We start from the raw sequence: 22700 nt of genomic DNA on the forward strand, positions 1-22700 counted from the left end.
AAAGTTGACCAAGGCGACTGCTATCTCTAGTGTTATGACGCAGCAGAGGATTCTGGATGCTCGGTATCTCCTTACTAATTTCCTTGGCTCGCGCGCGCGCGGGGTGAGTGAAAAGACGTTAGAAACAAGGGACAAGGAGTGACATGACGTAGGAAACTGTGTTGGTTTCCGTCGCCATGTCTCTATTTGGAATTTATGATGTCATGGTCGATGATTACCATGGCTCGATTTCTCGATCCGTTCATTGGTTACCACGACGGGCAATGTCGACCCCGGCCTGGCCTGGCACGGGAACCTCGGGCGGGACTGATGAAGCAAATGGATCCTCAGTACAATGCAACAACGCTTAAATTGTTAGAATCTGCAGCTTATCTTACAATGTGCGAAACGAGATTGTGAAAAAATGTAGAAACCTTACTTTATGTGATGTGAATATGTACAATGACCGAAAAACTGGGCAAAGTTCTGTAACACAAGCACAGAAAATAAAAACTTGTTATACGATCGCCACAAATTCGCATCTCGATGAATGCGAAATATCTATACCCGTCGAAGATACGAGCAGAACATTACATCCATTCTTGATTATTCCTGTTGTAACAAAGGACATTACTCGTAATAAGCAGTACATTCCACCCCCAAGGGATCTGGCCCAAACAAAGACACGGAGTCCGGCTACTTTTCTAGAACAGTGCAGCTTGATGGCATATTCGTACTACGGCCCTGCACATTAAATCGACAATTACGCTATCGCTCGGTCGCAATCATGCTGGACAATAGTGACATCAATCGCTTCGGAACTTATCTATATTCTTTTTCTTCTACTATGTATGATGAATTCTATTTTAATCACACTGTGGGCGATTTCCTGCATATTGCTCCAAGATATACCGGAGGGAACATCCTTTTTTGATCGGTCAGACCTGCAGCTTATATGAAATCAACGTGTGCTGCACAAACCGTTGGCAGAATTTCGTCACCTGGGAGATTCTATACTTTTATGGATCTGCATACTGATTGTCAAAGATGGTGTTCAATTTATAAGTACATTCCAGCACAAGGCTTTAAGGCCCTTGACCCAAACAAAGCTGTCCAGAATACTGCTGCCGTATCATGTTCACTGCAATTATTTCATTCGCAGTATTTGCATAGAACGAAGCACCACACGTTGTCCTCAAAGCATAAATTAGTTGTGCATCATTCATCTTTTTGCAATAAATAAAGACTACACGTACTACTGGACAAGAGCGAGGGCATGCGCAGCACTGCAATGCAAGGAAAAATTGAATCGGGACGATGCGTTCACTCAAAAATTCGTATCACCCCTCTCCTCTTTCCTGTTACTTTGCAGCAATCATGATCCGGTTAACACCTTCAACAGGTGCATTCACTACCAATCTTCTTGAAAAGGTGGACCTCTTGATGAAGGAGTACGCAAAGGAGCGTGAAAAGCAAGCAGCGAAGCAATCCACCGAAACTGATCAGGAACAAGAGAGATTCCTGAATCGCGCAGCTATGCATGAAGAGAGCGACAAGAAGCCAAAAAGGAAAACGAGAGCAGAATCTATGCGTCTTACGTCCAAACGACGACGTCCCAACACAGCCGAAGCGCGCTCCCACGCAACTCGGCAACGTCTCGGTATCGACAGGGAGCAGTCAAAATCTTAAAGCATACTTCACGACTCCTCGCCTACATACGCATACGTTCGTACAACAAAATCATGTATCTCGTTCTACTAAACATACCCCCACCACAATAACAACGCACGTCGTCAGCTACATACTCGTTGCTGCTGTTTACCAACCTTAGCTTTAATAAATCTCTGTCGAGGATTTAAACAACTGTCGACTTAAATGACACATCACTGATTGCTTGAGATTACATTGTTGCCCTCCCCCAGCAACCCCTCGTCTCCTCCTTCTCCTCGGACTAGGTAAATTAAGAGAAACAAAAGTGAGCAAAGTTTCAATTACAACGGAGGAAGGCCAAGACGCGGGATTAAAACGGGTTGTCTTAATCATGCAACGCAAAGGTACAGAAGGGATGATTGCAACCGCCTGCTGCTACTGAACCCGCCTTTTTCCCCTTTCTGCGAGCGGTTGTAACTTTCGATGCTGGTACGACGCCTTGTCGGATTACTTGGTATTTGCCTAGCACCTTGCAGTGCGTACACCGCTGTTGGCCGGTTTGGTCACTCGGCAGTACTTGTAAATGACAGGTTTTTATCGCCATCGTCGACTAGAAATAGGAATAATACTAACAGTTGCACGCAACATCGTCGTCTCCCACAGTATATATTTCTACGGTGGAGACTCTTCCATTACAGCATCGCAAAGCACGCCTCTTTGGATATCAGACATGGCGGTCTTGCCGATCAATATCCCATTTCCCTTAACGGACCCACCGTGGCGAGCATCATCGGGCCCGCAGAGTGCGCTGGGAGGCCCGGTTGTATACGCGCACACAGCGTTTGTTGGAGGACTGGACGGAACCAACATGACTCTTGTCGGCGGGTTAATGCCAGCAACAGAGAAGCAAGCATCCGACGACCAGACAACAGCGTACAGCTACAACTGCCAATCAGGAACGTGGAGCACAGTCAACTTGCCCAGCAATAATTTCCTGAGCCGGCAAGGAGCAGCGAGTTCTGTCACAAGTGATGGTATTGCCCACGTATGACATTCTACATGTCGTGAGTCAAAATTACTTACACAAAAGTTCTATTATTCATGTAGATATGGGGCGGTAAACGAGCATCCGCAAACAAGACAAGTACTGGTACGTCCGGATACAGACCGCATCTGCCGGCATCCATGTATCGACTGGATACCCTTAATCCAAGTAATTCATCCTTCACGCCGCCCACATCGCCAACTCCTCCGCTGCGCTACGCGCACACGCAGACGCTCATCCGAGACCGAAAGATCGTTGTCTTGGGAGGCTTTGACGGGCTCACAGGACAGGCCATTTCTATGGCCGATATTTGGATCTTTGACACCGTCGATCAAGAATGGTCACATGTCAATGCAACGCTGGATAAAGACAACAAGCCTGCAAATCGAAGCAGCCACAGTCAAGTTCTTATGCCTGACGGCCAGTCCATCCTGATGCAAGTAATCTATAAAAATATGGCACGTTGGTGTTGAGTATCTAGGAGTGAACTTACTGGTCTACCGATTATAGTTACGGAGGCTACGATGGATACCATGTCTTCAACGACGTGGCAGTACTTGACACGAATACGTGGACGTGGACAATTAAAAACACCAACGCGGCTGTCCAAGGTCGCGCGGATGTAAGTTAAACTTTGCATGATATCAGATGTATGCACCGTGTCACTTACAGTATTATTCTATTCCAGCATACAGGTAATAAGATTGAATGTAATATCAAAAGTATATATGACTATCCCTAAAACATTTCTGCAGCAACGCTCGTTGGTACAAACATGATTGTGGCCTTTGGGTTTACTGGTAAAGTATGCAAACGAGGTCAGGTTTTCTAGCCATTTCACTTAGGAAAATCTGCAGGCGTTTCGACCGCTTTGACAGTGCTGTCCGACATCGAGGTCCTTGATATTAATAGATGGAGCTGGACCTCGACGTATGCACCCTCTGGAGAGTATACGACTATCGGGGGACCTAACGTGAATTTTGGAGATCAGGGTCACTCGCCAGATACGCTGCCAAGCACGCCATCGATGGCCATCGTTGCCGGAGCTGTCACCGGAGTCCTTGTAGTTTTTGTACTCATAGTCATAGCAGTTTACATGTTCAATTATCATCAGAAAAGACAACGGCGAAGTGAACAGGAGGCGGTGCAAAGGGCAACAGAAACAGCGCACCGGGAACGACGACGTAGCAGCAGCAACAGCAGCAGCAGTTCTACTACCAGCGAGCAATCGTCCGTGAAAGAAGAAAACGCACGACGGGGGATGCCAATGCCGCTCGGACGTGCACCCACGCGCCTTCATGTTGTTACACACTCGCCGATACCACAGCCGCCGCCGTTCTTGGCCTCACCGTGGAAACCTCCTGTCCGGCAAAGCTTTCCTCCAGCATCATCCGAGTGGGTAGTCAGGCGCGCAGCAACTGCACCTCAACCTTACCTGCGACATACAATTAGTAAACCCGATGAGCCGTCGGCTATTAGGCTGTGGGTCCGGAGAGCAGCGACGACGCCGCGCGCAGCATCTAACCTAAAACCTGACTCGAGCGAGGACGACGAGTCTGTCTTTGATCAGCAGCAGTTCATCTTGAGAAACGAGGACAGTGAAGATATTGGAACGAAACACGATAAGCTTCAACAGCAGCAGCGTGATGACGAGAATGCTGTTGTTGTTGTAGAGGAGGAGCAACAAGAAGATGACGCAGTGACTATAGCAACAACGCCGGAGGGAGCAGCAGCGTTAGGCAAAGTTTCATCCATTTCAAAGCCTAGGTGTTCATGAGGCAGATCATCGGAGCATCAGTGGGAGTAAACATAGCAGCAATAGTTCCTGAACATTTTTCCATTTCTGTTATATTTTTTGCATTAAAGATGATGAATCAATCAAAGCTTTCAAGACTGACTGACTGACCGACAGATCGGAGATGAACATGATCCAACGGCTACTTATGTTGGGACTGGACCAATACCGTTTTACCCATCGTCATCCCGCTCATCTGAGTCGTTTCCTTTCACCCCCAACCCATTTCGTAGCAACGAGACAGTAGCTGATTGATTACATACATGAAACTGAACAAAACAGTTTGATGCCGAACTGATGTATACGCAACAACTAAAGATAGCCTGTGACGAAAATATCCCGCCGATGTCTCGATTGCGTCATGCGAGAAAAAAAGGTTATTCATCTCTGAGTCTATGACGGTGATCACAAACGAGAATAAAGATAGAGTGTGCGAGGGGGGGAGGTGAACGGAGCTCGCTCGGCGTACCTTTCTCTCTTTTCTTTCTTTCTCTCTTTCTCTCGTCATGGCTGCCAAAACACTGTACTCCATTTTTGACGACAAGGTTTCGTCGGTGCACGAAGCCATTGTTATTCCAAAGTCGGCACCGATACCAGCGACGCTGTCATACTCTCAACTTTTGGATACCATTCATGATTTCGCGGGCAAACTCACGCAGGTTGTTCCAGACTTGAAGCCAGGCGAGGCGGTTGCGCTGGCATACCCGAACTCGCTCGAGTTCACGGTTGCCTTTCTTGCAACAGGATTTCTACGTTTGGTATCTGCACCCTTGAACCCTGCATACACCGAGGACGAGTTCAATTTCTACCTCAACGACTCGAAAGCTCGGGTCATGATCCTGCCGCCCAACTCTACAAAAGACCCAAGAAACCCAACTATCCTTGCAGCTCGCAAGCAAGGCACCGTCGTTGTCGAGTTGCACTGGAACGGACACAGCTTGGAACTCCATGGTCCCAACGGCCCTGTGCCTGCCTCCAGACAAAAGATCACGTTCAGCCCTCGCCCTGACGACGTTGCTTTGCTCTTGCACACGAGCGGCACAACCGGTCGTCCGAAAGGTACCTGAGAGAAATTGATGGAAGGAAGAAGGGGAAAAAGCAGCTAAACATAAGTTATCTTAGGTGTACCATTGTCACATGTAAACATTGCAACATCCATGCGCAACATTGTCGGGACCTATGAGTTGACATCCAAAGACAGAACGCTTCTGGTTATGCCCTTGTTCCACGTCCATGGCCTTGTCTGCGGCTTGCTGGCAACCTTGCTTTCAGGAGGCACCGCAGTCATTCAGCAAAAGTTCAGTGCATCTCACTTTTGGCAGGATTTCACCGAGAACGGCTGCAACTGGTACACAGCAGGTAACGTAAACCGAAAATAAGATATGAGGAAAGAAGAGAATATTGATTTGTGAGGGGTACATAGTACCTACAATCCACCAGATCTTGCTCCGCAACCCTCCTAGCCAAGTCCCTCACATCCGTTTCATCCGATCATGCTCTTCCAGTTTGGCTCCTGCTACCTTCCACGCCTTGGAAGAGCACTTTAAGGCTCCAGTCTTGGAAGCCTACGCCATGACTGAGGCATCCCACCAAATGACATCCAATCCCCTTCCTCACAAAGGCGCACGCAAGCCTGGATCGGTCGGTCTCGGCCAGGGCGTCGAAATAGCCATTCTGGACGAAGCCGGCAATCCTGTGCAAGAAGGCGAAGTCTGTATCCGCGGTGCAAACGTAACCAAGGGCTACCTCAACAACCCAGAAGCTACAGCCAAATCATTCACCAAGGATGGCTTCTTCCGCACTGGTGACCAGGGCAAGAAGGATAAGGACGGTTACTTGATCTTGACAGGTCGTATCAAGGAACTTATCAACCGCGGTGGCGAGAAGATCTCACCGCTTGAATTGGACGCTGCCTTGCTCAGCCATCCCAAAGTTGCCGAAGCTGTGAGCTTTGCCGTGCCAGACCCGATGTATGGTCAGGAAGTACACGCTGCCGTTGTTTTGACGGTCAAAGAGCAACAAAACAAGCCAAGCGAACGAGCTATCGAGAAGGAATTGCAGGATCACTGCCTGCAGCGTCTCGCCAGATTCAAGGTACCAAAGCGTATCTATGTCACCGAACAACTACCAAAAACTGGAACCGGCAAGATCCAGCGTCGCGTCATTGCCGATACCTTCTTTAAGGAACCTGTCCGCCCGCAGGCTAAATTGTAAAACGACTTATCCTCTACCGTCACTGCCAGCTATAAATTGTAAAAAGAGAGAATTACAGTTCTTAATGTAGAAAGAGAAACAAATAAATGACTAAATACTATCTATTACACTGCAATCTGTGTGTTCCCTCCACTGCATGCGGGATGTGAACACGCTTGGGGCACAAGAAAAACTCCCAATTTGACAAGTTTGCAGCTTCAGCTCGGTTTACAATGTCTTCACTCTCTGATGATACCATTCGAAAAGTACAATCTTGCAACATCGGCTGTATATAGCACGTCTGCTTACACCGAATTCGTGGCAGGTCTTTGTTGAATTACAAGCAAAGTACATTGCAAGCACCCAGCAGTTGAACACTGTCAAGGCTCAGATCCAGGCCAGAGAACGCGATCGCAAGATGGCCGAACTGACACGACGAGAACTCGACACACTCGAACCTGACACGAGAACTTACAAACCTGTTGGCAAAATGTAAAGTCATTTTAAGGCAGATTGCCTCTCTGCGCAGACAGCCGATACGACGGACTAACTCTCTCTCTTCCTCTCTATTTTCCTAGGTTCATTCAATCTCCCCTCAGTGAAATGAAGGAGCAGTACGTGAAGCGGGTCAAGGAAGCAGACGAAAAGATCCAGCAATTAGAAAAATCACAAAAGTACTGGGAACGCGCAGCAAACGATGCGCAGAGCAATTTAAAAGACATTTTGCAAGGTCCACGAACAATGTAGTTATTTTTTCTATATTGCTTAGAAGTAGGAAATGTCGCCGAAACGGTCCTTGTAGCCGGGGACGCTGTATTGACCCTTTTGAACCATATCTTCGATCTTCTTGGGGAGCTCGGGGTTGGCGACAATGACATCGTCGATCTATTAAACGTAATAGTAATACACGTTTCTCGCTTAGTACATCATCCCATTTCATCGCTTTCTTTTTTTGGCTTTCTCCTTCGTACCGTCAACTGCTCGATAGGTCGGGAACCTTCAATGTGACCAAGAGTGGCCTGGAGGTCCTTGAGCTCGGCATCGATTTTCTGGACGGTCTGGTTGGCCTTCTCAACCTATATTTATATCTGCGTGTAAGTTTTTTCACGATTTTCGCGTCCTTGTCGAGTTCGTGATGCTTACAGCCTTGGCTTCGAATTGGTCAATGGCCTTGAGCTGAGCATCGAGGTTGTATGCAACAGGCTTGAAGTTGGCAATAGCCTTCTCGGCTTGGTCAACAACAGCGGTGTTCTTCAAAACCTTGCGGTAGTGAGCAAAGTCGACGGTGGTGGATTGTTCCTTAAGTTCGGCCAAAAGGCGTCGAGCTTCGTCGTTGCGTTTGCGGAACGCCTGGAGAGAGGCAACAGTCTCCTTGGGAAGGCTGCTGCTCAACTTTGACCAGTCGATTTGCTTAGCGGCGGCACGGAGAGAAGCCATGACAGGATTGCTGTTAAAGGTTGGAGGGGGTGGGGACTGGCTTAACGAAAATTTTCTGGCGGGGGACGCCTGGCAACCAAGGCAACGTCATCAATTTATTTCTTTCGCCCCGCTGATTAGCCCGCTACAACCCAAAGCGAAAGATTTCACCACCTCTTCTACTTTCAGCTCATCCGGTTGTGTATAATAGCAACTTTTTTTATAATGTCATCAGGAGCAAGTCCCGAGAAATCCTTATTTGCTTGGAAAGCTAGTATGAAGAAAACATGGTCTTTCACCGTGGGATCCTTCAGGATAGATCGTGATATTATTATCTGATCTGTTCAAATCCATAAGATACCGTACTCGTTATATGCAGCAAGAAAGAAAAATTTGGAAATGTATTATTTTTACAGACTAATCTTCAAGGTCACTACTTGGAATGGTCCCACATTGATAATGACTCCTTCCGCCTGTCGCCGCATTTCCGCCTGCTGCTGCAGTTCCACAATATCATCATCAAGCACACGAAGATTTGTGCTAAACGTTCGGTCACCGCTGCCCGAGCCATTCTGTGCGCTCATCGGCACTGCTTCCAATTCATCTTCCAGGATATTACACCGGTATATGGATTTCATGGGACGAGAGCTAAGAGTTTGGGTATGTTTTTAATACAAATTTTTCTTTTTCCATGGAGATTCCCCCCATCCTATCACACACATACCATACAAGCCTTGCCTTTGCATGCCCGCCGTAAGCTTCATAGATTCTAACGATAATGTCGTTGCTGTCTTCTGCTCGCTTCATCGTGTCCAAAACGACATTTGGGGCGTCTTCGATCATAATGCGTGGTAAACTGTTTGCAATAGAACCTGCCTTGCTTTCTGGAATGACCCTGTACGGATACAGTGAGATTTTACCATGAGCGACCTGACTTGCCTAACAAAACTCTTACCTCATTAAGAGAGGCACGTTAAAATTATATCCTTCCCGAACTACGTCTGATTGCATAAAGTGGCCTTCATGTGGGTATATAGCATATTTAAAGACATGATGACCAATATCGCAATTAGAATCGGGAGCCTACAATGAAAGTGAGCTATCAACACATGGATTAAGACGAATTTTTGCTACCTTCGGTGATCGTATTAGAGATAGCCTGACCACGTTCTTGTGAGCAGCGTATCCATATTTGCAATCATTTAACAATGCAACGCCGTATCCATATTCTGAAATATCTGCATATTTGTGTCCAGCAACTTCAAACTTTGCGCTGTCCCAAGATGTATTGTAATGTGTAGGTCGCTGAACAAATCCGTATTGTGTCTCGTAGGTGACTTTATCTGCCTTGATATCCCATGCAAATTCCACTTTCTAAGAATTATATTAGCAAGAAATAAGAATAATGACATCCTTGACTACAGCGTACCAAAAATTGTCGATTTTCGTTCCAGTCTACGACCGTTTCAAAGTCGATGCGGCGTGAAATAGCTGTCATTACCACAGTTTGTCGTAATCTACTTGTTTCAGATATCCGCTTTTCAACCAACAGTGCAGCACGCAGCGGTCCTTGCTCCAGCAATTGTACGGAACCTTCCTCTACGCTTCTTCCTTTCTCCAAGTGATAAATTTCCACTAAAGATGGCAGATCAGACATCGATCTGGCATTCACGTAATGTAGTTTATAAAATTTGATTTACTTACCATCCCATGCTACAGTGAACGAAGGCAAGTTGAAACCATTACATTAGCCAACACTCCTTTTCAAAAGGCTCACTAAATTTCAAACAAACCATCCCAAAACAGTGGCTATTCAAGAACATAAATAAGTATATCTTTGCTGATCACGCTCCCTTCAACTGTATGACATACCACGTCCTCATACATGCGGAACACGTTTCCGCGTTCACCCGGTCGTATCAAAGATCGACTGTAATATGCATTGCCGTTGAGGAAAATATCCAACTACAATGACCGTGCAGCATACTTACTCCAGCTTCTTATCTACTAAAGCAATGAGATGTCCCGATTTGTCAAAGGTGGCACGTACGTAGACGTTTTCCATAACGATATTGTTGCTTCCATCCGTAGACACCTTGACCGGGTCATATTTTGCCTCCTCTGTAAGCGTATATCCCTTGACACCCAGCGCCGGAATATTATCCAAGAGTGCATAACCTGTACGTCCAAAGGCAGAGTATTGTTTCATCGCAGGTAACCCTTCCTCTAATGGAACTTCGACGACTTCCCGTCGAGGCCACGCTAGAGTATTGAAAACAGCCAAGGCTACATACGAGTTAGAACACAGATGAGGTGTAAACACCAAATATTGTTTACTCTACCCTGTCTTCCTTCTGGTGTCACATTTGGATCAATGCGTAGCAACTTGTCCAAAATCATGGCCCGTGTTTGCTGAGCAACCATATCCACTTTGGTGTACATCTGCGCAGAACGCGCATGAGTGTATGCTTTTAGCAGGCATAAGTATCTGTGCTCACCTGCAGACAATCGTCGTATACCATTTCAATGGCGGAACCCGACATGACATCGTGGAACTGAATGAGACCAACCATTTTCCAAAACTGGTCAAATTCAGCCTTTGGATATCTACGAAACCGTTTCGATCAATGAACCATTCGCTCAATCATCCATTGCGTCGCACTACTAACTCGAATGTATCTGGATCCATAATGTGAGCCAATGTGGCCAGCATTTCTGTATCTCGCAACAAAAATTCGCAGCTTCTGTTGAATTTTTTGCACAGTGCATGTGTAGTGAAGATACCACGATGCAACTCAAAGTACTTTAAAAGGGAATTGATGGTTACACAGAATGAACATTGGCATTACAAGCAATAATCCGCAATGGTCCTTACCATTTCTCCAGACCATTCTGCCAAAACGGGCGTGGTCCGTTCCAATTTTTCATAAAAGTCGCTGGGTGCACCCATTTCAACTCTTGGTAAACCATCCTGATAAAATTCAGAAACTTAGATTATCGCTTACTTGTCAGCGTTTGCATGTAATAGCTTACCACATTCTTCATCCTTCTCAAACGCTCGATCATGCTTGCAAGCGGACCGCCACCGCCATCGCCGTTTCCATATACGAGTAAGCTGATGTTCGAATATTCTTTATCGCGATGATTCCGGACACTTGCGTGTTTTCGTTAAAAGACATTGGAATCTGAATTTACACTTTGTTCTCACTTACGTCCGTATCAATTCCTCTGGAGTACACTGCGCATTGTATGTTTCTGATGGTGCCATGTGCGTCAAGGCTCTCGTGCCATCCAATCCAACCCACCAAAATGTAGTAAATGGAAACTGGTACATGCATATGTTACAATTTTTCCCAAACAAACGCATGTGAGATTGTTTTACCTTGTTCACATTATTCCAAGAGAGCTTTTGCGTAAAGAAATACTTCATATCTGCAAGATGCATTAATTGAGGAAGCTATTTGAATCGTACACATGAATTCAGTACATATTCATCGCAAGCAATAATAAGTGACGTAACACTGACCTGCGATGCGTAACCAAATGAATCCGGTAGCCAAAAGACTTTGCATCTCTTTCCAAAATGTTCTTCGTAAAATCGTTGACTGGTTCAGAGTAAACGAAATATCTGGGTCAACACAGCAAAAACTTTCCAAAAGATCTCAGAGGCAACATACCCTAAAAGGAATTGGCGACACAAGGATTCACCACTAGGCATATTTGTATCCATTTCGATCCATGTCTATTTTAAACCAAGAGAAAAAGCAGAGAGCGCGGCAAGTGCGCACGGTCCCTTATTTAGACTCGGTTCTGCTTTCTCACCCAGTACAAAATACAACACTTACACCACCTGTAGGCATAAATTGACCAAGAGCAATCTTCTCCTTGATTCTTTCCCACAATGGAGGGTAGTTATCCTTCACCCATTCGTATTGTTGGGCCTGTGAACATATAAACTTGTAGTCTGGGTATCGATCCATAAGATCGATCTGCGATGACCAGCTTCGCGCAGCTTTGCGTATAGTTTCTTCGAAGGGCCACAACCATCCAGTGTCTAGAGATAGGAGAACACGATTAGTCCCGGTCAATGTTCCTAACTTTCCAGAAGAAATAAAAAGTTTACCAATGTGACAGTGACCAAGTGCAGTAATTTCATGCTGTGCGTCTCCATTTTTCGCGCTCAGAAACTGTCTCGCGATTTTCAGGCACTCCTCCAGACTGCTGTCACTGCCAGGCCGAAATACGTTCACAATGGTGTTAGCCGTGTTGAGAGCCTGAGCAGCCCGCAGTGAGTCGGGCGGCAGGTCCCGAGCCATTCCCAGTATAATCTGAAAATCATACAACAAATCCCATGCTCTTCTATTCGGCACCGCTAAATCCTAAAAATGTAAGAATGTTTAGTAAACATTCATTGCGACAATTGATGCGTCATCACTTACTAATTCGTTCAGATTAAAGAAGCGGTTGGGATCAGGTGGACCGATCAATCCATTTCCGGCTCCAAACATTCCGTTGCATGCCATTTCAATGTAAAACTGAATGATTTCTCCTCCGTGGGCATTCGTCGTCAGGATATACTCATGCCGTGCATCACTTCCCGCTAATTTCCATCCATGTTAACTGGTTATATTTTGCGTATTTACATGTCCAAAACACTTGCCTCCTCCAGTCAAGCCCTGCAGCGGCACTCCATCCATACTCCAAATCAATGCTTCGTTGTCTGCGTTCCAGATAAAATGTACTTCTTCGCCGGCAAATTCATTCGGTATACGCAATTGCACATGAAACCAGTGCGTCGACTAGGCAACGAGTTCGCGTTCAGAAGATAATATCATATTATCCAAAAGTGATGCGTTCGTTACCCAAGATGGTCCGAACCACTCTCCCAGCCGCGTCGGCCGAAATTCTTGCTGGACCGCTTCGTCGAAAGGAATCCGCCGTAGATCAGGTACACTGTACACTAGCAACGAAATGTATTCCTCTGGTCGTGAATTAGAATACGTTGCGAGGAGGTCGCAATCATGGCCGTCACGAACTCACCCGAGTTTGTGCGCGCTTTGTACAGCTGTGAAAGAAGATTAATGTCGTTGCCGTTAGCGCCACCGCTGGTAAAGTTGCTGCAGCGATCAAGGGTGATGCTACGGATCAGTTTTGGTGTCTCGAGGACCGCGGGTCCTTGGTAGCGAGTGTTGAAAAATCGCGGATCTTCCATTGCAGTGTGTTGTGTCGATCGGACTCCCCGTGAAAGTGTGGGGAAAAAGTGTGGAGTAAAGAAGTGAAAATCGAATCAATAGTGGAAAAAAGGGTAGGCCGGAGCATTGCCAAGTTGACAGCAACAGGCACCAGTATCCGCGGATCGCTCTACAGATTGAGAACAAATCAGGCAGTTATACCTGGGAAAATGGAAAGTTTAGCTTCCTCCTCCATCTAATGTTTCCCATGGCCTTTTTTCGCTAGTCTCCTCTGAGAATTGCCTATTGTCCTCGATACTTTCGACGACTCCAAAAGCTAACTTCCCGATGAGGGTGAATAATGAATCCTACATAGTTGCTCCTGTAAGAGCAACACTTTATCAGATAATCTCTTGCTTGACAACGAGTTGCCTCAGAGCAGTGCGCGTGTTGATTTTCAATTCATTGCCCCGTTTGTATAATCCTGATCTCGCCGTCCTAAGCAATGGGCGTAGCACGTGGAATACACCTGTTATGTAGCTGAATATTTTTGTTGTATCCAGACAAAAGTATTCTGTACAGTTCTTCTACTACAAACTTATTTCAGCTGCCCTAATCTAACTTGTGTTTTTCACTCTGCACGTTCGTCTCTTGACACAAAATACATGTATCAAAACGTGAAAGCACTCAAGACAATGCAACAATGCGGAAAATTCCTGCAGTCAGGTTTGCTCGAACTATCACTGCTGCTCAGCTGGATCTACGGAAGGACCATCATCGTAAGAATAGTGTTAGCGCTTGAGCACAGACATGCAAACATAGCACGAGAATTGGCAGTTGCGATTTTCGCATCCTCATCACACAGGACCTTTAAAAAGGAAAAGACCTGGACGTACGGTGTAACCCACCGAGAATATAATCGAGAATCGTGTTCCCTGCCACATTCATCAATGGAAAGCTGACGTCTGTCGTTGTGTAAACTGCTGCATTCAGTTTTTCGTTTTATTCAGCAACAAAGTTTGTTCGACCTCAGAGGCAGAGAGGAACAATTCGCGTTCACACCTTAAGCTCTCTACAAACACACGAAGGGTTTAGTCAAAGTGATTCTTCCACAATATACGCAATATATTTTTACCTTGGCGAAACGGAATCTCGGAGGAGGAGTACGGATGCGACGGTCAACGACGGAACGCACACGGACAACACGGGCGTGAATAGCGCAAGAGACGCAGTAGTGGAGCTTAACGTAAAGCTTGGGGATGGCGTACTCTGCGAACAGATATAAAAAATTTAGCAAATGGCCAATCACAGAGGCATCATCGTCGGTTAAAGATAACGTACCTTCGTACACGGAAGCCTCCTGAAGATCACGGACAGCAGCAGCCTCGACCATGTTGCGAATGTTGAAACGCTTGATGGCCTTGTCCTATGGAACGGGGCGTCAGTAAAAACTCAGGGCGTGCATAAATATCCCCATTCAATGAAAATCTACCTTGGGGACACAGCGGGAGCAGTTAATGCAGCGAACAGACTTGGTGTGGCCACGGCCGCTCTTGTTACGTCCGTTGTTTCTTCTCTTGCAGGTCTGTGAATTGGAAAGTGTCATTTAGCCATTGTGCCGACTAGAAAATTTTCTGACAACCATCCAAGTGCGGTAACGTGAATTCCACAGCGATCTATCATTTGTTGAAACTATCTGTCCACTCGATGCGTCGACGATGGATGGGTTCACGTTGCTTTCTGATGTGCCACTGGATGGATGTTACTATATATTATACGTACCATTTTTGAAAGGAGGAGTATACGTCCCAGGCAGCGGGGCTGGACATTAACGGCATGGCTGAGTTGGAATTGCTTTTCTGAGGTTCCGTTCGGCGTTGCTGGCTGCAGGAGTAGTTTCTGCTTCTAATCATCAGTATATGATTTACAAGAGACTAACTGTGTATCTTAATCGTCAAAATGATTTGCTCAGTAAATTATGATGTCTAAAGAGCAACCCTTTTTAATTGCTGTGCTTCAGACATTCGCAGACTGGCTTGATCATATGCCACTAAAGCATCGCCGATCACTTAACGTGAAGACGATATGATTATAGTTATTAAATACTATAGACCAAGCTTTTAAACATTAAGTCTTGATTCTTTAGGCAAATTGGCTTTGCGTCGCTTCTCTGCTCTGTCCTTGTGTTTCTCCCTGTCTTACAACAATATAAGCTGTTTTTATCAAACGTTACGATACAATCATTCAAAAGAGACCTTTTGACAACGCAGTCCTGAGGTGTTGTGCGTGTATGTGTGTATTAGCGGTAGTAGAAGGGGACAGTTAAATCTGTGAGGCTCTTGTTTATTGTGTTCGAAAGGCCCAAATCCTTGTCGATTCGGATGCTGGAAACGACCAGAAAATTTGCAACTTTTGTGCCAATCAAGAGTTTGTCTGCATTATCATGATAGACCTTGGAGACACATACGTCTCGGTACAAGCAGCAGAAAGGTGACAGCGAAGAATCCACAGTAAATCGCTGATGTAATCTTCGCTATTGGTGTCAAAATATTTGTAGATTATCATTGCCGGCTGCTCTTGGATAAGTGGTAGACAAGTCAGGAACTTGATGTTGGAAGCGCCAATAGGGTTTCCGAGCTAGCCACCACGTTTATCGAGCGCTCGCCAGCAATGAATATCGTGAATGGCCCCACGTTACTTGTTCGGATAATGAGTTCTTTGCAGTCTTGGAGAAGTGGAAATCTGTTCTCATCGGGGCCCCTTTCGCGCTCGCTTCGCTCACTGCGCTTGGTGGGGAAACCCCATTTCTAATCTAAACTGAGAGTAATAGACTCGCTTGGCCTTCGTAAACCTCCATTCTCCGGCGTTTTTGCATCCACTTTGATTCTGCAAACACACCAGCGTCGAATTTCCCCTTTACCAGGATGAGAGCAGTTGCAAAGGCAGTCGATTATGGTGCCCAGCTCCAAAAAGAGGGAGGATGCTTTTCACGATGCGGACGCGTAAACTGTCCTGTGAAATGCTGCGTATTGCTTCAAGAGACGCGTAGGCGGCGATATCTGATATTCGCGAGACCATCCCCAGTCCTCTTGAGATGTGCTACTTGACTTGACTACAGTACCTATGGAATACCAGTATATGCCGTCATTTACATTGAATAATTACGTCTCGTTGATAGCTACTAACGTTTGTGTGCCTTTTTGTAGAGCCAAGGTCTCTTTGACCACGGCGGCTTTTCCTCACTGCAGGATATTCTGGGTCATCCGGTAGCCATGTAGGCGAGAAATTGCAACGACGGGACTTTCTCGTAAATAAATATCAGACAATGATAAACTGCTGATAAGAAATAAAAGAAAAAAAGGAGTATTTGGAAATGAAGAACGTAAAACAAAGAAATGTTCGACGTCCATCAACAGATCCCATTTTTGTATGACAGGTGCATACATCAGTATGGTGTAGCCTAGCGATCTACATCTTTAGATGACAATATGGGCAACGTCCACGCCAATGCTTTGCTAACTTCTCGATGATTAACTGTGTACGTCTGCTGCATCTTTTTGAACTGTTCTTCTCAGTGTGCGGTCCGTCTTCCTTACCTTTGGCTTTCAAAGCATCAAGCGTTCCACGTGGTTTGCGTTTGCAACGAGCGGAGCAATCAAGCAAGGCAAAATAAAGTGATCATATACACGTGAAGCACTGCACCCAACCTTTCGGAATAACTGGTAACCATCAAGTACCAAAGGAAATTCTCAGAGCTTTTCAATAAAAGTGAAATTCACTCGATACAGCTTCGAGGCCTCGATAGCTCGTCTTCCAGAGTGACTTGCAAAATCCAGCCGATCCTGTCAAACCTACAGACAGCGTTACGGATAATATTTCAGGAAGCAAGGAGAGAAAAGGATAATCACGGGACACACTACTTGTCGATGTAGGCCTGGAAAAAGGACTCAGAGTGGGGGATCCAACCGCGGATATTTAGTGACCAACTTGGCTACTCCGATAATCTTAGATGTCCAGTTGGTCATTTTGTGCTAAGCTCATTCCGACGTACACCTAGAAAATCTGGTAAGTGCTTAAGCAATCACATAAAAAAGCTTACATGTGCAAGATTATCACATCTAGCAGAGCAAGCTGCTGCTGCTGCTGCTCTGATCAGAGTTGACAGAAAGAAGCTTTGCTTGAAGAAGTTGTTGGTCAATCCCGTCACTGTATCGGCTTGCCAGTGTTGAAATTGCATCGCTGCTGCCGTCTATGGCTCGACGGTTTGCCTGTCCTTCACGCAGCTGCGCTTTCGCGGTGTTCTTTCGTCCAACAGCCTGGTCAAGCCGCATCTTGTGCTTCTTTCCTTGTTCTCTTCAGTTGCCTCCACAGCAGCTCTTCCACGCAGCTTCATTTACACAAAGTGTCACCTCATGGAGACCTTTGGCCGCTCGGCCGTATCTTCTTCGGTTCACAGACACTCAAAGAGAGAAGACAACATGTCAAACACATTTCTCAACTTTTGCTCTTTGCCATGAAAGCTGGCAGTCGCCAATCTGTGGCATTAATTTATGAAGCGAGTCTTAGCAGATATTGTGATTTCAAGCATTTCATAACATTTATGTCCATGGAAACATTTCGCGAAAGCATAAAAGTGCACGGTGCATGGAAGAGAGCGATTTCAAAGTCAGACTGATCTTGACCAAAGTGACGGGAAGCGAACCTTTGGAAGTTAGTCACCCTCCAAAAGACCATAAATACCCCCCTTTCCCTGCCTGTTTTCCCTTTTCAATCACTTTTTTCACTTCCAAAGTGGGAATCCCTTCATGAAAGACACGGACGGATTGAGTGGAGTGGTCGGACGGCACCCAAGGTAACACGTAGTCATGCTAACATTTATGTAGGGACGATTTGGGGGGACACGTTCATTCGTCTGCAGCGACCTCTGTATCTAGGGTATTGACCGCTTTTCGAACCCCAATGATGCGAGTAGCAGACGAGTGCGCGTGGGGACTGACTAGTGCCGCCTCCTCCTGGTGGTCCCTGGATATATCGTTGACTTCTTGTCGACGTGAACCAAACGGCACTACTTTAGCATAGAAATCTTTTGTCTTTCAATAGAGATTGCTTTTGACTTTAATCTTTTCATCTTCTTGTCTTCTTTTACAATAATGAATAAAGATAGCTCTTGTAAAAAGTACTCTTCCTCTGCTTTGCTTGTCTTGTCTTGCATGCATGTTGCGAGTGTTGTGTGTCTTGAGAGTAATCTCCATTGAACGTGCGATCACTGCACAATACTCGTTTGCTTTCACGTCTTTGGCTCTTTTGTTTACGCTGCCTCTAAAGATATTGTGAATAGCGTTTGGTGCGTCGAAACGCGTCGAGTCAAGCAGAAAACGATACTCTAGCAGTCAAAATCGAAGTGGGCTGCTCCAACAATGAATCAAGATCCTGTAGCAAAGACAGGCTTCTTAGCAATGGGATGCAGTCAACATTTTTCCTTGACTAATGCCAGTGCTGTCCAACGCTCTGTAGCTTATTTCTTGACCTCGATTTCTTCTTTGTTGCGTACTGCTTCTACTACTGTCAAAATCACTTCTTGGGAGGGGTGCACTTTCACGTGTTTGAAAAAGTTTTTCTCTTGCTTTCTCAGGCCCTCAGGACCTTTACTTTCCGATCAGTTTTTTGTCGCCGAGCGCTTTACTTTGATGCGAGATTCCGTTTCTTCGCGCGTCAAGGATTCCATACGTACTCGCCGCATCTCTGTACGACGATTTTACGTTAATTTCATGCGGTATGCAGACAGTCGCCCATTGTCAGTTCAAGCACCGCCTTGTCCGAACCGAAAAAGATGCAGTGTAAAAGAAGTATAACCAATACAGTTTGCAACATTCTGTAATCTACCAAAACATTAAAAATGTAAGAATGCTCAAGAGCTGTGTATGAACCATTACTGCGAGGCTTTGCGTTGTGCGTGCAAGCATGTTGACACTTGCGCCTCCTGGACACATGTATGAGAATACGAGTATTTATTTGGTCAGTATATCCTAGCATACATATATTTCCCAAGATGTAACCGAATCTATAGTGCGACCCGCATTTGAATAAAACCAGATTCATCTGGACCGGGAGTCAGATGGAGAAATATGATGGAGATAAAGAGTGCTCAGTAATAGTGCATGCATCCTAATCTCACGTATCATGACCGATAGCTGCCGAGATTTCCAAATTTAATTCATGAATGAGGTGAGCATCAGAGAGTGCTTATTGATAAAAAAGCACATCAGTGGAGATAGATTAGGCTAAGCAAGTACAGGATAAAAATGGAAAAGCAGGGCAATAAGGATGCTGGTTCCATTTTACACAGTGGTGGGCATATACTGTAAATGTATCACTGCAATAAAAATATAATCCCTTTCTTTTTCCCCGAGGAGGAGGGAGATCGAGGAGTAAAATCCTTAGTGTGGTACACAGCAATGATCAGTGCTGCATTCTTTCCGATATTAGTACACTCTTCCAAAGGCTGCACGAGCCACATGGCCCAGAGCATATTGGTAATAAGTGGTGCGCTGAAGCGGAAATCACTCAATGTATGTGCAAACCCCCTTGGCACGCAAGGCGGCTTTGCATCTTTGCAGCATTTTTTTTTCTGCAGTGGCATTGACGTTTGTGCTGCATGTCTTTATTATTGGCATTGTTCACCGCAACGTGCTCTCACTGCTATCCTGATATGAATTATATTACCAACGTGCGTATCCAAAGAAATTTGCTAGCTCGCTTTCTGTGCGTGATATTTGCTCATCGTGTGCTACAGCAGCACTTACATCTAATATGGTAATCGTCATTCCCGGGTTACCAATTGCTCTGAGAAAACAAACACAGCTGAAAAAGAAATTCATCCTTCTTGGGTCGATCTGCAATTCATGTTTCATCGAAACTTCTTGGTGGCTTGTAACCCATTGGCACGTGCGGATGAAGGATCAGCAAGGGGGTGATGCTTCCGATTGCTCTGAAGCGCGCTGCGGGGGTGGCGCTAGTTCGGTTCGGCTACCACACACCACGAGATATGAGATATAAAAACCCACGTTGTTCTCATCGTCTATTCCCTCTCGAAGAACTTATTATTCCGTCCTTGTGTGGAATATACAACATGATGACTACATCCACCACCACCACTGATCCGAGCCCCAAGCCATGGCGCGTTGCCTTCCTTGCTGAACATGATATGTTTCGATGCTCCCCTAAATTTTCTTCCCTTAGCACCTCTCCTCCTTCCGCTGCTGCTCCTCCGCCGCTTCCGTCGACCATCACGACGACCGCCGCCGCTGCAGCAGCAGCTACTTCAACAGCCCCGCGTCGCCTCAGCTCCGGTTCTGCATGCGAGACATGCCGACGGCGCAAGACAAAGTGCGATGGTGGTCAGCCGTGCGCCTACTGCGCCTCGAATCGGATCGAGTGCCTTCATCGTCCCAGCAAGAAACGCTCGACGCATCAATTATACAAAGTATCCGAGTTCAGATCAAGAGGCATCATGAAACAGGCGAGTTGTCCATCTTTCCTTGCAGCACGTCGCGCGTCATCTTCTTCTCCATCTTCTTCAGCCATGATTGGAAACGCAACCGATCGACCTGTAACAAAGGAGGAGATACCAAGTATGATGGGTAAGTGGTGGTACACATAGACGCATTCGCGGCAACGCCCTTGTTTGTCGTAACTCACAAAATTTCCAAAATAATTAGATCAACTCTCTTGTCGAACTTTCTCTGCAGTGACGCTGGCTGCTGTTGATCGCAGTCCAAACTATCCAATCTATCCTTTATCTCCACCTCCTCCAGCATCTTCCCATCATTACAATCGCCGAGGCTACGCTTCCGACTAGATCAACTCTGGAACGCTTCCTCCTTTTCTCATCTCGAACGCTATTTATGGTATATTTTTTCCCATCTCTCTCAGTCTACCATTCTCGCTCTCTCTCTCTCTCTCTTTCTCTTTTCCTTTCTCTCTCTATATCTCTCTCTCTCCGTTTTGCTAACCCATTCCCTCTCTCCCACAATCTCATCCATCTCTGTCCCATACTTGATCAGTCCTTAAGCGACCCCATTCCATCATACATCTTTTTTCACTTTTTGTCTCTTTACATTTCCCTATGCCCAGTTCAAATCGCGTCCCCTCGTTGTGTGCGCGCAACAGCTGTAGTTTTATGGATCATTTTTCTCTTTACATATTTCACACGCCGTCCTTATATGTAAATACAATAAAGCTAAACATATATCAACATTTACACATCCGGTATCCATGTCAACAGTCGGTTATTCATATCAAACGATTGTTGGTTTATCAAGGAAAAAATTTCTTGTTGGTGCGAGCGTGCGCGTGGAGCGCGTAATTTTTTGGCTGACTCTTCACCAAAAATCGTGTAGTCCCTTCTCCCCCAAATCGTCACAAAAGTATATTTTTGGTAGTCATATTAGTGTACCTGAAAACATGTCAACATCGTGCAAAGTTACCTATTCCAACGCATCGTTTCCGCAAGAAGAATAAGTTGAAACTGCTGACGCGAAGTTCGACGAACGTTTGAATCGATTTGTTGACTTCACTTGAACATCGGCTGAGCGATGTGTATTGTTAGCAGCAACCTGAAAGTTCAAGGAGGATCAGCACGTTTTTAACTTCAATTCCAGCATGAAAAGAAGCTTAAGGGATCATGTTTCGTGCACAACGAATGCAATTGAATCTTATCATAACATTTCATACAACATTATTCGAGAAAACATGCCTCTTTCTGTCAGTCTACGCCAAATTTTGCAATTAGCGAAAAACGATGAAAGGGATATCACCAATTTCCATGAACATGAAGGATTGCGTCCCAGCTACAACTGAAGAAACAGGATATGAACTCCTAGAAAAATTCGTAGCAGATTTTATCAAGCAAGTGACAGTCATGCACCCGATTTCATGGAAGCACTTACGGTAGAAGATGACGAAAGGGACAATCCACCACGTCTCCAACAAAAAAATAGTAGCGACACACGCTATGCAAGTTACCGAAGAAAGATGTCGTAGCAATCATTCAATCTGATACGAACGAATTGGCTCATTGGAATGAAACAGACCTCACAGCTTTGTCCTGTGAAGATTCTGATATCATTCAAGAGTTTATCAAGACCGGATACACCGAGTCTGGGACTTGACAAAAATGCAACATATATTAAATTGGTTGACGAAGCCTTGAAAGATTTCGTTCCAAGTCGAGATTACAATGAGAAAAACAGCATGGAAGAACATGACGTTGGAGTAATTAGTGATGAAGATATGGAGATGATCGAGACACAGCTGCCGAATCCTGGACCAAGCTCGGGCTATAACTTGGAATTAAATCCAAATAGGCATAATTCATGCTATGGTATTCAGTGTTGCCTTATATCGATATTGGACGAATCGCGGCACAGACCAGCGATCCTGCTGATGTGAT

At 45.6% G+C, this 22700-nt stretch overlaps 11 protein-coding genes across 11 annotated transcripts; 7 read left to right on the top strand and 4 right to left on the bottom strand.

Annotated features, from left to right (window-relative positions):
* Positions 1-34: 34 nt before the first annotated feature.
* VTP01DRAFT_2698 (uncharacterized protein) lies at positions 35-350 on the top strand (the record flags this gene model as incomplete). The annotated part of the gene is made up of 2 exons (XM_069381187.1): positions 35-103; positions 153-350. 2 exons carry the CDS (start codon positions 35-37, stop codon positions 348-350), a joined length of 267 nt encoding a protein of 88 aa, XP_069236905.1.
* Positions 351-1356: 1006 nt separating this feature from the next.
* Positions 1357-1668, top strand: VTP01DRAFT_2699 (uncharacterized protein; the record flags this gene model as incomplete). The annotated part of the gene is made up of 1 exon (XM_069381188.1): positions 1357-1668. One exon carries the CDS (start codon positions 1357-1359, stop codon positions 1666-1668), a length of 312 nt encoding a protein of 103 aa, XP_069236906.1.
* Positions 1669-2112: 444 nt separating this feature from the next.
* VTP01DRAFT_2700 (uncharacterized protein) lies at positions 2113-4451 on the top strand (the record flags this gene model as incomplete). Its single annotated transcript, XM_069381191.1, has 7 exons — positions 2113-2191; positions 2265-2674; positions 2737-3110; positions 3185-3296; positions 3363-3369; positions 3430-3474; positions 3532-4451. 7 exons carry the CDS (start codon positions 2113-2115, stop codon positions 4449-4451), a joined length of 1947 nt encoding a protein of 648 aa, XP_069236907.1.
* A 524-nt stretch (positions 4452-4975) lies between these two features.
* Positions 4976-6683, top strand: VTP01DRAFT_2701 (uncharacterized protein; the record flags this gene model as incomplete). Its single annotated transcript, XM_069381192.1, has 3 exons — positions 4976-5528; positions 5592-5828; positions 5893-6683. 3 exons carry the CDS (start codon positions 4976-4978, stop codon positions 6681-6683), a joined length of 1581 nt encoding a protein of 526 aa, XP_069236908.1.
* A 212-nt stretch (positions 6684-6895) lies between these two features.
* VTP01DRAFT_2702 (uncharacterized protein) lies at positions 6896-7158 on the top strand (the record flags this gene model as incomplete). The annotated part of the gene is made up of 2 exons (XM_069381193.1): positions 6896-6928; positions 6988-7158. The coding sequence occupies 2 exons, from the start codon at positions 6896-6898 to the stop codon at positions 7156-7158; spliced, it is 204 nt and encodes a 67-aa protein (XP_069236909.1).
* A 269-nt stretch (positions 7159-7427) lies between these two features.
* On the bottom strand, positions 7428-8099 carry VTP01DRAFT_2703 (uncharacterized protein; the record flags this gene model as incomplete). The annotated part of the gene is made up of 3 exons (XM_069381194.1): positions 7428-7547; positions 7634-7738; positions 7806-8099. The coding sequence occupies 3 exons, from the start codon at positions 8097-8099 to the stop codon at positions 7428-7430; spliced, it is 519 nt and encodes a 172-aa protein (XP_069236910.1).
* Positions 8100-8488: 389 nt separating this feature from the next.
* On the bottom strand, positions 8489-13290 carry VTP01DRAFT_2704 (uncharacterized protein; the record flags this gene model as incomplete). Its single annotated transcript, XM_069381195.1, has 24 exons — positions 8489-8726; positions 8803-8973; positions 9034-9161; positions 9213-9452; positions 9508-9713; positions 9783-9791; positions 9872-9887; positions 9951-10008; positions 10070-10364; positions 10421-10520; positions 10577-10685; positions 10748-10881; positions 10954-11049; positions 11112-11232; positions 11291-11403; positions 11461-11535; positions 11605-11683; positions 11756-11820; positions 11924-12132; positions 12202-12457; positions 12518-12678; positions 12739-12877; positions 12941-13059; positions 13119-13290. The coding sequence occupies 24 exons, from the start codon at positions 13288-13290 to the stop codon at positions 8489-8491; spliced, it is 3309 nt and encodes a 1102-aa protein (XP_069236911.1).
* A 1022-nt stretch (positions 13291-14312) lies between these two features.
* On the bottom strand, positions 14313-14855 carry VTP01DRAFT_2705 (40S ribosomal protein eS26; the record flags this gene model as incomplete). Its single annotated transcript, XM_069381196.1, has 4 exons — positions 14313-14321; positions 14385-14518; positions 14591-14675; positions 14742-14855. The coding sequence occupies 4 exons, from the start codon at positions 14853-14855 to the stop codon at positions 14313-14315; spliced, it is 342 nt and encodes a 113-aa protein (XP_069236912.1).
* Positions 14856-17367: 2512 nt separating this feature from the next.
* On the bottom strand, positions 17368-17580 carry VTP01DRAFT_2706 (uncharacterized protein; the record flags this gene model as incomplete). The annotated part of the gene is made up of 1 exon (XM_069381197.1): positions 17368-17580. The coding sequence occupies one exon, from the start codon at positions 17578-17580 to the stop codon at positions 17368-17370; it is 213 nt and encodes a 70-aa protein (XP_069236913.1).
* Positions 17581-20378: 2798 nt separating this feature from the next.
* On the top strand, positions 20379-21107 carry VTP01DRAFT_2707 (uncharacterized protein; the record flags this gene model as incomplete). Its single annotated transcript, XM_069381198.1, has 2 exons — positions 20379-20889; positions 20968-21107. The coding sequence occupies 2 exons, from the start codon at positions 20379-20381 to the stop codon at positions 21105-21107; spliced, it is 651 nt and encodes a 216-aa protein (XP_069236914.1).
* A 972-nt stretch (positions 21108-22079) lies between these two features.
* Positions 22080-22699, top strand: VTP01DRAFT_2708 (uncharacterized protein; the record flags this gene model as incomplete). The annotated part of the gene is made up of 2 exons (XM_069381199.1): positions 22080-22166; positions 22340-22699. The coding sequence occupies 2 exons, from the start codon at positions 22080-22082 to the stop codon at positions 22697-22699; spliced, it is 447 nt and encodes a 148-aa protein (XP_069236915.1).
* Position 22700: the final 1 nt, after the last annotated feature.

This window comes from Rhizomucor pusillus (assembly GCF_041956525.1).
Source record: "Rhizomucor pusillus strain CBS 183.67 unplaced genomic scaffold VTP01scaffold_14, whole genome shotgun sequence".
NCBI classification, from domain to species: Eukaryota; Fungi; Mucoromycota; class Mucoromycetes; order Mucorales; family Lichtheimiaceae; genus Rhizomucor; species Rhizomucor pusillus.